The sequence below is a fragment of the Lissotriton vulgaris genome, chromosome 3_1 (assembly GCF_964263255.1).
Source record: "Lissotriton vulgaris chromosome 3_1, aLisVul1.2, whole genome shotgun sequence".
In the NCBI taxonomy this organism is placed as follows: Eukaryota; Metazoa; Chordata; class Amphibia; order Caudata; family Salamandridae; genus Lissotriton; species Lissotriton vulgaris.
The window spans coordinates 1,572,274,832-1,572,293,745 of record NC_141689.1 but is presented as its reverse complement, the minus strand read 5'-3'; the positions used below and the strand labels follow the sequence as shown (position 1 = coordinate 1,572,293,745).

Genomic DNA, 18,914 nt, shown 5'->3' with positions numbered 1-18,914 from the left:
ATTAAATTCACCTCTCACCGCAGAAAATGTAAAACCTTGTTTCTCACTCAGGTATTTGATTCTTGTCAAGTTGCTGGCTAGTGGTAGTGCCACAGGGCCGGATGAGCCTATGACAGTGTTCTATAAAGACTATGCTAACAAACATACTTGCACGTTACCTCCTTAATATTTATGAGAAGGCACTTTGCACCAGTAAACATCCACCAAAGGTGAGAAAGGCAGTAATTATTAAACTACTTCAGACAGTTAGACCATCAGAACAATGCTCCTCATGCAAATCCCTACCATTGATGAATACAGACAACAACATTTTGACTAAACTGTTAGCAAACAGATTTATTTATATCATTTGTAGAGCGCCTGAATCACCCCAAATGGGGTATCTCCGCGCTGATTGATGTCCATCATCTTCATTTGGCATGGATCAGTAGTAATCCTTCCAAACACAAGAACTGAACCCAAGACATGGTGTACTGTAATAACATGACTGAGTTATAGTTGAATACTGTACACTTGGCTGCATGACATCTGGGACCCAATTCAAATCATGAAGCTTTATTCAGTACATATAAAATGACCATAAAAGCACAAGGATAAAACACATTAAATAACAGATATTTACAAGATTCAGATGAAGATAATACCATAAAAAATAAAAAAAGTACAGACATGATTCTTAAAATAACATACTTTTCCAGGTATTAATAGACTGATTTAAAAACGTATCAGTATAAAAACAGATATCGGCAGATTCCAGATTTGCCTGGTTAACTGTACGTACATCATATTTAACAAACATAGGTTTCAGATAGGCAATACGGAAATTCGTGTACAGTTTACAAAATAGTAAAAAGTGCAGAGTGCTCTGTTTGGATACGCCATCACACAAACACGGCCCTGTCGGGTGTCTTTAAAGATTCGGTAGAGCCACTAGATGATGTGCTACTCCAAATCTCAGTCTGGTTAGCACAAACTTATGTGATGGCCTAGTCACCATAACTAGATAAAAGGGGAACCTTCAGTAATGTTATATCTACTGTAAAACATGAGAGTAGACATAGATCCCTTAGCTAATGCCCGCTTCCTTGCTCTGAAAGCTAGGAATTTGATTTTCAGCTCTGCTTTGGGTATCAGAGATACAGCACTTGGGTTAATCAGAACCTTTAGGTTAAATATTTCAGAGAACCAGTCCACAACATATTTCAACCAGGGAATTTTTTGACATTTATCCAATAATGAACAATCCTCAATTATAGATCTATTAAAAGACTTTTCATCCTGATGCCAAATGGAACGCCAAATCATAAGTGGACTTAAGGATAACAGATCAATTAGGAAATTAATATCCAATTCCCGGTGGATCAGCTCAGTGGGGGCGCTAGGAGATAAACATAAAAGCTTTTTTAAAAAGGAGTTTTCCTCCAACTGCAAGTTGTGGTCACATCTGTGACGCCAGACACCCGCCCCATATAATCCCATTGTAACACATCTTGCTTGATAAATCTGGAGCATATCTCTGGTGCATCTGTCCCCAACTTGTCCCGCGAATCTAAAAACACTGTGGGCGTTTTTAGCCATTTTATTACGGATATTATTAAACTCATTATTCCATGTTCTATCTTTTGAGAAGGTTATACCAAGATAACAAAATGTATCTACTTGTTGCTCTTTTTCACAATCAATAAAAAAGGCATTGGAAAATTTGCTTTTTACCCCACAGGTCATGGTGTGCATTTTCCCTTTGTTGATGATCAGCTTACTATCCTTAATAAAGATAGAAAATCTGTCAATCAAACGCTGTAGTCCAAGGGGGTTCTTGAGAGCAGTACGGCTTCATCTGAATATAATAACAACGGCACAGAAACACCCTTGATCTGGGGGGCATCAGCATTTAAATTTTTTTAAATTGCGTCTATTTCATTAATAAATAATATAAAAAGTATGGGGGCCAGTACACAGCCTTGTCTAATCCCTCGGTTGACACTGAATTTAGGGGTACATTCGCCTTTAGTGCCGTAGCGCACACATGTTCGTAACTTTTCGTACAGCCTAGCAAGGAAAAAGATTATACCCTCTGGCGGCCCTAGCTGTAACAGGGTTGGCCATAATAAAGTGTGGTCAACCATATCAAAGGCGCTACTTAGATCTGCGAAACAGAGATATAAAGAGCCGTATTTAGCTTCAGTGTAATTACCAATCAGTAAATCAAGGTTTATACACTGGTCGAGTGTACCCCGGCCCTTCCTGAAACCGTAGTGGCTGTCGTCTAAAATGTCCTCTTTTTCCACCCATTCTTCAAGTCTAACCAGCATCACTGAGGAGTCTAGGAGGGAAATGGGACAATTTTTTACATCGGACCTACTGCCCTTCTTGTGTATCGGGATTATGATCGATTCCCCCCAGGTTTCTGGGGCCTCAGTACATACTGCTGCGTTAAATACAATAGTCAGGAGGGGGCTCCACATCTCTGGGGCTGCTTTATAAACATCGATAGGTACCCCGTCAGGTCCTTGGGCTTTTCCCCCCTTACTTAAGCGTATGCCAAGCTCAACCTCCCTGACAGTAATATCCAGTGGTAAAACAGCCCACCTCCTATGGTCGGTGTTTGCACAGCTATCAGAGTTAAAGATTTCGGGGAAATGTGAGACCCATCCATCACTAGGGACAATGGAGGTTAATTCTGGTATATTCTCCTCTTTAAGGAAAGGGGAGTTTATAGTAGCCCAAAATAGTGTATTATTAGATAACTCAGCGGCTTGGTTGAGAGAGTCCCAAGCCTGCTGCTGCAACTCACCCTTCCTCCGTTTCAAAGCTTGCTTATACTCTAATCTTAATGCAATTATTAGAATAGAGTCCCTAGGCTTTTTGGCAAGTGCATGTTTTAACTCAATTATTAGGGTAGTACACGTATGATCAAACCAACCCGGCCCATTTCTACGCTGTACACTTTTAGTTCTGGTGAACCTGGCATCAATAGATTTCTTAATACCGTTAAAAGCAGTTAAAACCCGTTCAAAATCAGTAGTATTATCAAGGATAAGGGTGATATCTATCAGGCTTTCTTTAACAACAGAACTTATTAATTCTTCAGCTTTCTCCCCTATCCTTCTTAGTCTTAATCCGTTTGGTCTGGGACCCAAAGAGCACATATTGGCTTACTATGAAAGGAAACAACATGAGAGACATTGATGTGGGAGTATGGAGGGTGGTTAATTGCAAGAAATGGATGTTACCTGATAAGATGCACAAGACGGTGTAATTACCCCCGTAATGTATTAGGTGTCGATAGGTAAGGCAGAATTTGTATATACGGGCTATGAAAATACAGCACTTATTGAGCACCTCCACAATAAATTCTGTACATTTCTAGATAACTGAGTAAGTTGTGGTTGTGTCGACAAAAGTACACTTCGATTGATTTATTGATTTGCTGAAAATAAAGTCTTCTAAATAAAAAACATTAACTCACTTCTCTAGAATGCCATTCATGCAGAACCACTTCTTCAGCTCATCCAGCGAATCCTCCTTGCGCAAGCTGCATGTTGGAACAGCCGTCCCTTAAATAGAGAAAGTAAGGTGCATTATCGCAGAAAAAACAATATTTCATATTCCACAAAGGTTACATTGATAGACAACACATTTACCTTTGCTCTATTGATTGTGAATTTAATAATTTGTGCTCTACTGTTGGGAATCATTTGCCTGAATGAATGTCTGACATAATATCGACAGACAAAATATCGAAATGCAAAAATATCGGAGCAAAAATATCGACAGCAAAAATATCGGAATCCTATCTTCATTAAGGTAAGTACAAAAATATCGAAAAAATAATATCGTAATACAAAAATATCGGAATCAAAAATATCGTTTTTTTAAATGTATTAATAATAATGTAAAAATAACTTTAAAATACATATAATTTTACAAATATTAAATAAAAATATTAAAACAAAATTAAAACTAATACATATAAATTTAAAATAAATAAAACACTTAATAATTTAATGTAATTTTAATTTTTTTCATGTAATTTATTTGATTTAATGTAATATTTTTTTGTTTTTACCCTGTACGCCTGTACCCCAAAAACCCAGAACTGACCCTGAACCCTAAAAATATCCCTGTACCCCAAAAACCCAAAACTGACCCTGAAACCTAAAAATACCCCTTTACCCATGACCAGAAAACTGACCCTGAACCCTAAAAATACCCCTTTACCCAAAAACTGAAAACTGACCCAGAACCCTAAAAATACCCCTTTACCCAAAAACTGAAAACTGACCCTGAACCCTAAAAATACTCCTTTACCCAAAATTAATTAATATTATTTAATTACCAATTAATTATTAATTAACAATAACAATAAAGTAAATATATTAGCACATTTGCTGTAATTAATTTAATTTAATAATTAATATTATTTTTCCCAATTAATTAATTAAGAATAACAATAAATTATATATAAAAAATTACTATAATTAATGTAATTAAATAATTAATATTAATTAATTACCAACTAATTAATAATTATAAATATGTACAAAATTATATTAATTAATTAACTAATTAATAGAAATTAATTACCAATTAATTATTAATTAAAATATGTACAAACATATATCAATTAATTAATTATTATTAAATTACTTCCCACCCTATTCCCCTATAAACCCATAACCCGCTACAGAACATATTTATCAATTAATCAATTAATTAAAAATTATTAAAAATTATTTCTCAATTAATTAATTAATAATTCCTACTAATTAATAATTAATTTAACATAATTAAATTACTTCCCACCTTATTCCCCTATAAACCCACAACCTGCTACAGTAGTAAAAGACAATATCTAATTAAATTACATTAAAAATAAATAATAAAACATAATAAATACAATATAATATACACTAAATTTATTAAAAAATTGATATTAGTAACATCGAAGTTATTAATTTCGATATTATTGACATCGATATTTACAACTTCGATATTACTGATATCATACTAATATCGATATTAAGACTGTCGATATTACTTACCTTCGATATTTTGTCCCATCGATATTTAAACTTCGATATTTTTGTATATCGATATTTAAAAATCGATATTTTGTCTGTGTACCGCCTGAATATATATTCATGTACACAAATATTACACTGATATGACCATATTAGCTATACACATTCAAACACACAGGCTCACTACAAAAAAAATAGTTAAATACTGACCTGTAGTTGAGCCACAAATGCTTAAAACCAATGAAATTCGTCAGTTATGATTTGCTCCACACAAGACACACTATTAACTAATCCAAGGCTGTTTCCTAAAAGGTGATATTAAGCCTTACATCTATTAAGACTATTGCATGTGTGCACAGGCCACATGATAACCCGCCCTCTTTTCAGGCTTGACTTTACTGACTTTGCTGATTCTATTTTAAAATTTAGCCAGCCTTTATTTTAATAGCTCGGTAGATCAAGTCGACAAATTGACAATGTCTTCCTTCTAGGAACATGTAGCAACTTTTGGCTTAATACAATGGGTTACAACTGAAACTTATGTTATGGGCCACAATTTGAATTGTCTCCTAAAGTATGAAAAGGTGACACCAAACAATATTTCTTATACATTTTCTACTTGGTCTGATCATGCCTTAGTTTATTGTGCCTCTGAATAACCACGGGAGTAAGACACCGATGGTACTGACTCAAAATAAGTTGAGAATGAGGACTGTAGGAATCCAGTATCTAAAATGGTCCAACAACCCTTACTGATGATTTTCAACCATCAAGTCAGGCCCATGTTGGGAAAGACACAACAATCGTTGCTTAGAAAAGTGGCACAAATTAAATATGATCCACATAGAGAATTAAAAAAAAAAGCTTTTGGTGAGGTTGGCAGCATCATTTTGTAGGTAAGTGCACCATGAATGCACACACCCACAAAATGATGCAGGAGTTTTTTAGGTCTCGCCTTTACCATTCCGCAGGAATGGGAAATGGGGAGAATTCAAGTCGGCAAAATCCTCTTAAAACCAAGGGCTTTCAGCCCCGCGGTTTTCTTGCAATTCACGTGAATCACGTGAGCAAACATGCACGTGCATTCACGGCCAGGGCTTCTCCTCCCCTAGCAGCACTCCTCCCACACCAGCAACTCCCCCCTCCCACACCAGCACCTCCCCTCTCTCTCCGCGCAAACACAGCCTTGCTGTAGCAGCACTCCTCCCACGCCAGCACCTCCCCCCTCCCACACCAGCACCTCCCCTCTCTCTCCCCGCAAACACAGCCTTGCCCTAGCAGCACTCCTCCCACACCAGCACCTCCCCCCTCCCACACCAGCACCTCCCCCCTCCCACACCAGCACCTCCCCTCTCTCTCCCCACAAACACAGCCTTGCCCTAGCAGCACTCCTCCCACACCAGCACCTCCCCCCTCCCACACCAGCACCTCCCCTCTCTCTCCCCGCAAACACAGCCTTGCCGTTTATTTTTTAATGCAGTAACTACTTTTAAGGACACTCTTCAAAATAGATTTTTGGCGTCATTCAGAGCAAACATTCAGTGTATTTAGTTTCCTTTTGTTTAAATTGCTCAAACAGTTAAATAATTGTCTCGTAGTTCACACAGTCTTTCAAGCAATTTGTCAGCTTGATTTCTTAACGTACGGCTACAGGACCATGCTGCTATAAATTTCGTCATCTTTGCCCAGCTGCAATTTACTCAAACACTTTTATGCATATTTCTCATAGTCATATATTCCAAATACTGTGAGCTCATCTAGTAAGTCTGGTTAGCAGTCTTCGACTGAGTCGAAGTCCTGGATATAAAATGCAAACAGATGTACCGCGAAGTCAGTGTGTACTATAAACACGGCACAAACACAGCACTTAATATCGCATGCGCACGGCTCTCTTCTCTCTCCTTTTGTGGGTGACTACCCCCTCACTGACCCATTAACAGCTCTTTCCTCCCTCAATGGCCCCAGTCTCTGCTTCCAGCTCTGTGCACTCCCCCCTCACCGCTCTCGCATCCTCTTCCATTATCTCTCCTGTTTAATGGTTCCATCTGCACTGGCCTCTCACTGCTGTCTCCAACTCTCAGTCCACTCCTTCCTTTCTCTATTCGTAGCACTCACTTATTCACCCTTTACATCTGCAGCCTTGGATCTCTCCCGTACTGCCCTTATGTCTGCCTCCCGTTCCGCCTTTCCCGGCTTTCCCCTTCCACCTCTCCGCCCCCTGCCTTGGCTTTCTCCCCTTCTGCCCTCTCCTGGCTCACTCCCCGCAGTCCTCCTGTCTCCCCACCCCTCCTTTAGTTCTTTCCGCTCCCTTCCTTCCTTGGATGTCCTCCAGAAATGTTCAGGTTACTGCCTCAGCGCCTTTCACAGCAGCCTCCCCGTCCAGGGATGGTGAAAGCAGCCATGATCACTCCAGTTTGAACACTGCCAGGTCCCTGTAATGCAGGACGTGCCCAGGTGCAGCCTTAGCCTGCCCCCTCGCACTCTCTATGCTACATTACCTCCTCCCCACCATATGGCTGGCCTGCTCTCGGATTTAGGGCTCTGTTGGTGTGCGTCATCAGTGAGCAGAGCAAAGAGGCCTCCGCCTCCTACTACGAGATTCGGGTGCTTATGTGACGGGCGCCACATGCAGTTTGAGTGTTTACTTTTTTTTTTCATTGTATACCTGGCCCGTTCCTCTAGTGCCTCTTTGTTGACCTTTTTTGTTTTATGTATTCCTTCTGCAGTGCAGGGTTACTGAGAGACGGTCAGTAACTTGGTATTAGCCTCCCTCCCTCCTAATTGCATTTTTTTCACGGCCGCCACCACATCAAAGGGCTTCTCCCTTTGATGTGGTGGCGGCTTCTCCTCCCCTAATTATTCATGGCTGGCCGGTGGCGTGTTAAGGTTTTGCAATACTGATCCACTGGTTGTACAGCTACAGGACCATGCTGCTATTAATTTAGTCATCTTTGCCCAGCTGGAATTTAATCTGCCTACTAACATTTGATGGTGTCCAATGTTGAATATGCAAACAAAAAGAGGAGTATCCCCTACGTCGAGTTTTTGAAGAAAACTTCCGGAGGGTGAATTGTTTGGCAAAAAAGGAAAGAGTCAACCTTTTTGTTTGGAAACCCCTCACTCACCACCTAGTGGTGACTTGCTTCATCATCGGGGTCCACCCCGGTGACCTAGCGTCACCAGGATGTGCTTCGACACCTGTATTACAGTGGAGCAGGATGTGACTGTATGTGCAAAAAAAGGTGTTAAAAATTGTCCTGGTTTAACTTAAAATCGAATTTTTATTTTAAAGTAATCAGAACAATGTTAAAAATTACTGGCGAGATACAGGTAGGTGAGTTACGGCCCAGGTATCTCTATATGTGTCTGTGTGGCTTGGTCGACATGTTTCTACCATCAGGGCAGTAGCCCGGTATTCTTCAGGACCATAGAACAGGTGGACGGGAGGTGTGTGCCCCCTAAAAGGCACACCCTATCCTGATCCCCTGTATACCAACTGGAAAAATAACCAGTGGTAGATGTGCTCATTCAAAATAATGAGAGCCGTCTGGTTTCAAAAAAGGAAAAAGAGACTTGTTTTTAGCCTCTAAATTGCTATCCTCCTCTGCTCGGCAGAGGAGGATAGCAGTAGGTGAATGGCCTGTAACTTCTCCCGCAAACTAATATGTTATGTCGGTTAGAAGAACCTACCCCCTGCCCGTTGAAGCAATTTAGAGGCTAAAAACAAGTCTCTTTTTCCTTTTTTGAAACCAGACGGCTCTCATTATTTTGAATGAGCACATCTACCACTGGTTATTTTTCCAGTTGGTATACAGGGGATCAGGATAGGGTGTGCCTTTTAGGGGGCACACACCTCCCGTCCACCTGTTCTATGGTCCTGAAGAATACCGGGCTACTGCCCTGATGGTAGAAACATGTCGACCAAGCCACACAGACACATATAGAGATACCTGGGCCGTAACTCACCTACCTGTATCTCGCCAGTAATTTCTAACATTGTTCTGATTACTTTAAAATAAAAATTCGATTTTAAGTTAAACCAGGACAATTTTTAACACCTTTTTTTGCACATACAGTCACATCCTGCTCCACTGTAATACAGGTGTCGAAGCACATCCTGGTGACGCTAGGTCACCGGGGTGGACCCCGATGATGAAGCAAGTCACCACTAGGTGGTGAGTGAGGGGTTTCCAAACAAAAAGGTTGACTCTTTCCTTTTTTGCCAAACAATTCACCCTCCGGAAGTTTTCTTCAAAAACTCGACGTAGGGGATACTCCTCTTTTTGTTTGCATAAATAATCCTATCAGGGGAATAGGAGGTATCTCTTTTCACTTCCAAGTGACAATATCCCTTGCTCTCTCTTTTGATCTCAAAGTCCAATGTTGAATACCTCTGAGAGGTCCAAGCAAATGCTTGCTGCAACTCCTTCATGCACTCTAGTTTTCAGGCCACCCCAAATGGAGGTACGCGGCCCATGCCATCTCATGCCACTTCAGTGCCACGGAACTCAGTGACATCATGATTCGGAGCCTCTTGCCTCAAGCCTCTTGATATCATGCCAGAACTAAGTGACCTAGGACGGCTCATAGATATCAAAGATGTCTGTGTGGTCCTCAGTGACACGATGGGGCTCAAAGACCTCATAATGTAGGGGTGGGGGACAGTCAAATGACAACATAAAGCACAGTGACCTCACAACGTACAGCATAGGGCCTTAATGTATTCTGCTTTGTGACATCCACCTACAATTCAGTGACACAGTAGGGTGTACTGACACCACTGTATAGTCTTAATGACACCGCAATACAGGCCTCTGTGTTGTCAGCAGGGTTCAGCTGAACAACGGGGCTTGGTCACACCACACTGAACACGTCAGTGGTATTAAAACCTACATCTCAGTTACATCTCATTAGGATTCAAGGACCTGGCAGGAGTCTGTGACATCACAGCAGAAATCAGTGGCCGTAGAGGTAATCAGTGACTCAAAAGGACTGGGTAACGTCACAAGATTGAGCTTCTTTACAGGACAAAATAGCTGAGTGATGTCACAGTTGAGGACTCTGTGGTGCCCTAGCAGGATTAAGTGATGTAGGGTTCAAACACCACAACATTGGGCTCTGTGACATCATAGCAGAATTCTTTGACAGCTCAGCGCAGATGTCACAAAATAGGTCAGTGACACTAGCAGAATTCTCTGACCCATTAGGGCTCAGTAGTATTTCTTTGGAATTCCTTGACAAAGGCAGGCACGATGACATCACAACATGAGGCTCAGTGGCATCAGATCCGTGTTACCAAATAGTGTGCACCAGTCTCGAGTTTTGGTGATTTATAATATATGGTTTAGGAGCCGTAGATAAAAAATATTCTAGGAGTATGAACGTTCCTAATAACAATTCTGCAACACAGGTTGTTCTGTGCAGTAATAGAACATATGTCTATAAAATAACACAGTGTTTTGTGAAGTTTGCCTCTTCACCTCAGTCTTGTGAAAATCCTTTCCATCTGAGTTTGAGTCCTCCTATCTGAAATGCAGATCTCATTCTCCATGCCAAGGAAGTTGAGGTAGTGTTTCAAGAGAAATTAAAGATGGAGTCAGTGCTCATCTCCATGTCAGTTAGATTTGTCCCCGGTAGTCACAATATGTTGTGCTGTGTTACAACCCCTATCTGAACAAGCACTGGCGTTACCAATAGGTTTCGCATTTGGAAAGTTGGAGCTATTGGTTTTGTAAATGACATTTTATATTTATATATTGTTATTGACAATGCCAATAACGATATATAAACATAAAATGTCATTTACAAAACCAATAGCTCCAACTTTCCTACTGCGAGACCTATTGGCAACGCCTGTGCTTGTTTTTCCTTTCTAGTAACTGATTTGAGATGGATGGGTAATTAAAATACAAAAAAAGCATTAAAGCTTTTTTAAAGCAGGTGGGGGGAGCAACATTGGGGGAAGCAGCACGGGGTCGAAATACTTGGGAGGGAAGTAACACAGGGAGTGGGTGTGGTGTGGGTGCAGCATGGGGGACGAGGGGCGGAAGCAATACAGGGCAGGTTGGGGGTGGAAGTAAAATGGAGATACAGGTGAGGAAAGCAACACGAGGACGCAGGTGAGTGGGTCAAATAAAAAAACAAAGCAGAGAGAAAGCACACGGGAGGGAAGGCAACACAGAGGGAGTGGGGGAGAAGCATATGGGTGGGAAAGAGGACGGCAGAGGGGGGAGAGCGGCACACAAAGGAGTCAGTTGGAAAACACATGCACTTTCGCAGAGTGTTTAAACAAAATGAAAAATTCCTCATCTGAAAAAGCAAACAGTAGAAGGACACTGTAATGCGTCCATGCTCAAGGGGAGGGTAAAAACACAAGAGGTTAAAAAGTCCACACAACCTAACAAATGAGAAGCGAGTATCTAAGTGTGACAATGAAGCTAACAATACGTCTCACAGCAGACGAGACCTAACAATGGCAGAAGTCACAGTGCCCTTCTGATTTAGAGACTGTAAGCCTCTTGTGTCACATCTTGGACAGAAAATTGAGTCATCGAAATCTACACATTTTAACTCTTGTATTCTTGTAGAAGAGAAAACCATGGCATATGCACTAATGGTGGCAACAGCTACCATAGCGAACAATTTGTGATTTTAAAGGTGATGTCATTAATGATGCCTTTGGTGATGCCCCTGTTTACGAGTTGAACGTAAAATAATGCTTGCCCTGCATCTGTACAATGCATGCACCTTTCAGATATCTAAAAAGTGTCCCTTAACAGATAGTGTTACGTGCATGTCACTGGTATACATAGTGCACACTCCCAAGTTGTGAACTGTGTCCCTCTAAACTCCACCAAACATGGATCATAGATGTCTGTAGTGGGCTACACAAGGTGTATTTTATTGACACACATCTCAGATGCACCTAATAACCTGCTGAGTCAGTTTACTGGATTTGAGCAGCACACACATTGCCCCATTTACCATGGCAGTGGACCATCTGAATATTACATAGAGTGCACTGCTTTTGGCACATCATACCCATTCAGAAAGTAATATCAAGGAGCATAAACTATGACTTGCGACCTTACGTAGTGCATATCACTGGTACCTATGTGGTCTTGACTATATCTGCACGCTCTTGTGTACCACTATGAAGCTCTAAACAAGAGCCATAACTGCAATCCATGTTTAGCAGGTTTAAGGTATACAGTGCACACTGTGCAACTGCGCCATATGTATACCACTTCGCGGTGGCAAAGGTGGTAACAGTATTGTGCTGTGGACTGTATTAACTGTGTTTGAATAATATACACAATGGACAGCCTTTGGCTATGTAACGAGTATGTGTGACTGAGACACTAAATAGGTCCTTGTCAAGCACATAAGAGTGCTGTAATGTTCCACTTCGGTGCATTATAAAGGACTTGCACCATTTGCTTGCAAGTCTCTGGGACTGAATGCCAGTGTGCACGTTGTCTACCACTCAGATATGTCAATCACAGAATGAATCCTCAGCACAATCCCTTGTTAAGTTAATTGGGCGTGGTCAGTGGTTGTACAATTTGTGTATCACTCATACACTGAATCCAGCTCTCAAAGCACAACTAACCATGTGAATCTGCCGCAAATTGTACATTGTGTGCATCAACAGGATGCTGAAAATGTAGACCACAAATTTAGCATCAGGTTGTATTAGTGTATGCGGGTAATTATACAGTGCACTGTGTGTATCTGTGCATTGTGTTCCACTCAGATATTTGAAAAAAAAGCCCGCCATATGTGTGGTACACAGTGCAACTTGCAAGCCCGTGTATACCGGACACATAGTGCAAGGTATTCAACTATGTAGTATGTATCAAACTACTTAATTGGAAAATGGACCAACACAATCCTCGACTTCCAATTGCGAATAGAGGAAGGGTAGCAAGTTCCTAAAGCGTCAAATCAGCGGCGCGAATCATCGACTTCCAATTGTGAATGGAAGAAGGGCAGCTTGTTCCTAAAGTGTCAAAGCAGTGGCGCAATCATTCCAAGAATGGGAAAAGGCACAACACGGTGATTACTCTGCATCCAGCACCAATTGCGAAGGCAAAACTAAGGTCAGGCAAAAGCTCTGTGGTGGTAACAATTCAACCCATTTGACGAGGAACCGATCACGGAACGCTGTGGCACACATTCGTCAGACAGCGAGTGACTACTGTGGTCTGATATATATTCACCAATCAGATGAATGAGTGTAATCCTTTTTGCGAATTTGTATCGTTGAGATTGACCACTACTTTGAGTGGTCCATTCTAGTTCCCACATTAGAGCCTTCTCAGGCCTATTTTCCATGATAGAATTGCCCCAAAACCCCCTCCCTTGTTTGTCCTGATGAAGACCCCACCTAAGGACCTAATCTAACCTACAGATAGGGGTCGAAACGTCGACGGCTCTTTTTCCCTTGGACATCCGGCATAGGCCCCTGACAGTTCCATCCATAGTTTGTGACCGTAGAATGTCTCCCTGTAGTAATTCATCAATGGAGGTCACAAATTTCGGCTTTTTGTATTTGAAATGTTTGATCCCTTATTGACTGTGGTATCAATATTTGTTTTGATTAACTGTGCCTATTCCTTTTACTTTCACACCTTTGAGCGCTCCCTTTACTTCCTTCCTCCCCCTCTGGGGCTATTTATTTAATATGAAATAATATGAAGTAAATTCACCATTGTAGCTGTCCGGTGTTGTAAATAAATTGCAATACTTGTGAAAAAACAAAAATATTTTTCTTGAAATTGTGGTTTTTGATTGTTGCAAGTAATTGGAGTATTGTCAGTGTGTGTAGCTAGTACAACACACTTTTTTTGCGGGGACCCCTCACCCACATGTATCATACTGCAACACGGGCAGACATCTAATCACATTGTTATGTAAAGCTATGCAAGCTAACATGGCGGGTCCCCCATTGCGGGCGCGATTAGCCTGGGATTGCTAAAATAGAAACCCTGTTGGATGATGGGGACTGGACCGTGTCTGTGACCTTACACGTACTGTCTCTTGTAATGCCCGCTTTAAACTGGTACATCACAATTTCCAGCACATGGCCTATTTAACTCCTAAAGACCTGTATAACATGTCGCCGGCTGGACAGTTGCCCACGTTGTAGTGTTAGCTGGGCAAACTTTCTGCATTTGGCCTGGAACTACCAGGTGGTGAAGTGCTATTGGGCTCAAATGGTAGTGGACTTAAAGCAGATCACACACCTTAGATTAGACCACACTCCTAAGAGCTGCCTGCTGGGCAACATCAAAAGGTCGAATGGCCGCAAAATGGCATATAACTTTTTACAATTGGCATTGGTGTTGGCCAGATGTAGAATCGCCATGATAGAGCACTGGCAAAGGAACATCCAGGAGTGGCCGCTAGCAGAGGAGACATATATGTTAGTAGGCAGAAGGGATCAAAAAATAGATGAGGACATCACTCTCTGGCAAATATATGTGAAAAACGTCTAGACCAAGATGATGACCAAGTCAATAGATAGCGATAGCCCAGAGGGAACATGTGGGAGACAGCACAGATTAGGAGGAGGGAGAGACCCATATTTGATGCCAGTAAAAAAAGAAGCATGTGATCAGTGGATTCTGTGTTGTATCCTGGGGGATCCAAATGAAACGAATGAGTGATGGATGGCTGGAGAAAAGCCTTTTCAATTTAAACCGACTGTCCTATGTACATAACACTCAAATAACTGCTGTACAATGTTTGTAAAAAATAAAAATAAAGGTGTTTGAAAAAAATCTGCTCTAGAATAGTCTAAGTAATGTTTAGCATACAAAGGGCAACCAGAGCCTATGGATGCACCCGTGACAAGATGTTGGCCCCAACATAAAGGAGGGACTCAGTGAAGTACAGAGGACACCGTCGGAAAAAACAGTGTCAACACCTGCCAGATAAGTGCTGGGCTTCATTGCTTGGCACACCATGGAGGTACTTGAATATGTAAGGAGTGCCCTGGCAGAGCTTTTGAACAAATTTAATTGAAAACTATGCTCTAAAATGTACAATTTTAGCTCATTTCATCAAAATGTTCGAGCCAGGGATGGATGGAGCTCTCCCACACAGCCCTCCTCAACCCTCCTAGAAGACGTCAGACGTGCTCCCTTACCTTTGCTAGATTCGTGACAAGTATTTCACCCCACTGCTTTCAAAGATGACCAAGCCGATGACCCATACACGTATCACGAGTGAAGACGAAAGCTGACTCACAGTGTAAACTTTGTTCCCACATTCCTTGAAAATGGAGGTGATCGAGCGAGGCGAGGCAGTCGGTGGTTAGCTGTCACAGGCCAGGCTGGAGCTGCAGGTGCTCTGAGAAGGGGTAATAACAACAAAGCCTCATTCACAAGCAAATGGTCTTTTAACCCCTTAAGTGCTGCTGACGGCCAATGGTCGTCAGCAGCGCTACCTCCCCAGTGCTGCGCACGACCATTGAACGTCCATTCAGCACTAGTTCTAATGGACAGCGCAGCACTGGGGAGAAATGTTTACACGCAGCTAAGGTGTTAAAGACCTGCGAAGTACTCAGGTGGGGCTGTGAACGAGCCCTGGAAGTGTCTCATCCCCGGTTGACACACACGATGGGGGGGGAGGAGGAGGCTGAAGGCCTTTGTGCTCGATGCCAATAGCAAGTTATCCGTCCCGGCCTCCCAGTCATGGCCACTGCAGAGGGCAAAGCATAACTCTGATAGGTAGCGCATTAGGGTGCTACACAAGATTGACAGCCAGCCCTGTAGTTCGGAGATGTACGGGTATCTTCGAAAGTTAAGGGCGGCTGTGCGGGGCAAGTAACACTCCATCTTAGATGGTCCAGCTTTTGAGCAGGGGGGTTTGCGTCCACCCTCGTGGTCCCCCGATTTGAGCCCTGAAGATATCTCTAACAAGGGCATTTAAAATTTCTGGAGCAGCAGGTGGATGTCGGACTGAAGAAGACCCAGACATGCATTTGCAGATAAGGTTTTGTGAGAGATGGAAAGGAATGGCACTATGTGTCTAATTTCATGAAAGTAGGATTTGGCTACATTGGCAATCTATTTTCCAAGTGTCAGTTGGAGTGTAAAATGATTCTAAGGTTTCTAACCTTTGATACAGGGTAGCGCATTCACCAAGGTTAGGAGGGCATAACCACCAAATCCAGGGATTCACTTGGTTAAAAACTGGTAACATTGCTGACTTATTTTGGTTGGTTTTAGGAAGGCTGCCCCCCATCCATTTAACAATGGAGTTCATAACGGCTGTGATAGGGTCATCCTGTATACCGAATACTGTTCTCCACTGTTCTCTACTCCCCTACATACTTAGTGCATGTGTGTGGTACAGACAGTGCGTGACTTGCTGCTTTGAATGGATGAATGGGTGAATGAATAAATGAGGGTACTTTGAAGTAGACCTTGACCAGGAGGCCTCTTTGTGCAAGGGATTTAAGGCCCAGATGTAGGTAATAGCAAATTACCGAATGGTAAATACCGAATTTTACCGATTCGGTATTTACTATTCAGTAATTGCTATGTAGGTAAAATATTCGGTAAAAATACCGAATCAGTAAGATTCGGTAATTACCGAATCGGTCATTACCGAATCTGTATTTGCCATTGATTCCTATGGGCCTTGAAGCCCATAGGATTCCATAGCAAATACCGATTCGGTAATTACCGAATCGGTAAATTTACCGATTTTACAAGGGGGACAGGGTGTCACTTTGGGCCAGATGTAGGTCGGTCGGTAACGGCCGAAAATCGGTATTTTCGGCCGTTACCGATCGGTAAATAGGTGATAGGTATGTAGGGGGCATTATTTTACCGAATCGGTAAAATTACCGATTCGGTAATTTTACCGATTCGGTAAAATAAAAAATCGGTAAATTTACCGATTCTGAGCCACCCATATGTAGGTGGGACTCTTCAGAGTCCCAGAGGCCTTACCGAATCGGTATTTTACCATCAAATCCAATTTGATGGTAAAATACCGATTCCGGTGTGCATGCACATGTGTGCATGCACACCTATGCCATGTGACGGGCAGACCTGCCCTAAGGCCATGTATGCCTGCCACATGGCACCGAGCCTGTTTTGGGGGTGCCAGAGGGTGTCAAAGTGACACCCCCTGCACCCTTGTGAAAATCGGTATTTACCGATTCGGTAAATATCGAATCGGTAATGCCCATTCATTCCTATGGGCTTCAAAGCCCATAGGAATGAATGGGCATTACCGATTCGGTATTTACCGAATCGGTAAATACCGAAATTATCCGATTCGGTATTCCAGCACATCTGGAATACCTACATGTCCACCCCATAGATTTACTGATTTTTAATTACCGAATCGGTAAAATTCGGTAATTAAAAATCGGTAAATCTATTTCACCTACATCTGGCCCTTTGACACCCTGTTTCACCCCTGTTTCTGGCTTGTGTGCCATGTGACACACATACATGCCCTTAGGGCATGTCGGTGTGCCACATGGCACAGGTGTACATGCACAGATGTGCATGTACACTGGAATTCGTTATTTACCATGGAATAGTATTCCATGGTAAATAACGATTCGGTAAGGGCCTGTGGCACTGATTACAGTGCCACCTACATATGGATTTACAGAATCTGTATATTTACCGATTCGGTATTTTACCGATTCTGTAAATTTACCGAATCGGTAAATATACCGTTTCTGTAAATATGAGGCCCCCTACATGTCAAATCCCAATTACCGGTCGGTAACGGCCGAAATCGGCCGTTACCGACCGGTATTTGGCGACCTACATCTGGCCCTTAGCATCCATTAAAGTAAGGCCACTCCACAAAATGGGAAGTGAGAGGGTAGATGGTGAATCTTTATTTAGTGTAACTACCAAAAGGAGTGCTACAAAAAGTAAATAACTTGTTCTTCTGATGGATATTTCTAATTGCACAATACTCCTATTTTGAATAGATATCAATTCAATTCAGTAATCTTTATTCGGATATGCAGGATCCATAAAAGCACAAACATTTCTCACATAATTGATCACCTAAACATTTGCAGCAAGGGCGTGGCCAGCAGCATGGCCGAGTAAGTCGCAAGCCGCCGCAGCTCCGGTGAGCCGACTTGATCCATCGCATTTAAACCCATCCAGAAGACGCTTAATTATCCCTACCACCAACCGGAGGGTCTTGCAGTGCGGGATGAGTGTGCAGAGCTGAGGTGGGTGCTCTGCAAGGTGCCATAACCCGGTTGAAAACAGCAAGCTCTGAGGGAGACGGAGGCAGCTACAAGATGGCTGCGCCCTGATCCCTTCGGGCGGAGAAGCGAGAGGAGTGCCGGCGGCCTGGCTAACGAACTTTGGAGGCTTGGAGAGGCGAGGCTAGGCGACGCAGCGGGAAGCTGGTGAGGTGCCAGAAGATCACCGGGACATCGGATACAGAGATTGGGGAAGTTGATCCGACAGAAAGCACTACAATGACGACCCGGCCACGCAGTGAGGCCGGGACCGCAAAGTGAGTCGATGCAGACGGCGATAGGAGCGCTTAAGCACCCAGAGAGACGATACGTTAACCGCTAGCCCCGGGGAACCAAGGACATCAAGTTAGGGATGGAGGGGCAGAGACCGCACAGCGACAAACACCGCCTGGGGGCCAGTCACAGAGAAAGATACGGCGAGATCGGGAGGCCTGCCCCTCCCCCCAATCTCCCCCCTCCGGCCCTATCATCCCACCGACGCTGGGGAAACGCAGAGAACCGAGCCTGGAGGCCTGAGCATTGCGGGTGGCCTAGGGGGTAGTGCACCCGGGACAAAGCGGCGAGGGGCTGAGAAGCCCACACGGACCCTCAAGGGTGACCTGAAGACGTAGGCCCGGTCCTCTCCTGGC

General features: G+C 42.8%; 1 protein-coding gene across 1 annotated transcript in view; it reads right to left on the bottom strand.

The window, feature by feature from the left end:
• Nucleotides 1-18,914, bottom strand: part of SHOC1 (shortage in chiasmata 1) — a 1,715,507-nt gene that overhangs the window by 1,654,078 nt on the left and 42,515 nt on the right. The window contains exon 3 of the mRNA XM_086963751.1: nucleotides 3,470-3,557. Coding sequence (XP_086819877.1) covers nucleotides 3,470-3,557 — 88 coding nt within the window. The remainder of the gene's footprint in view (nucleotides 1-3,469; nucleotides 3,558-18,914) is intronic.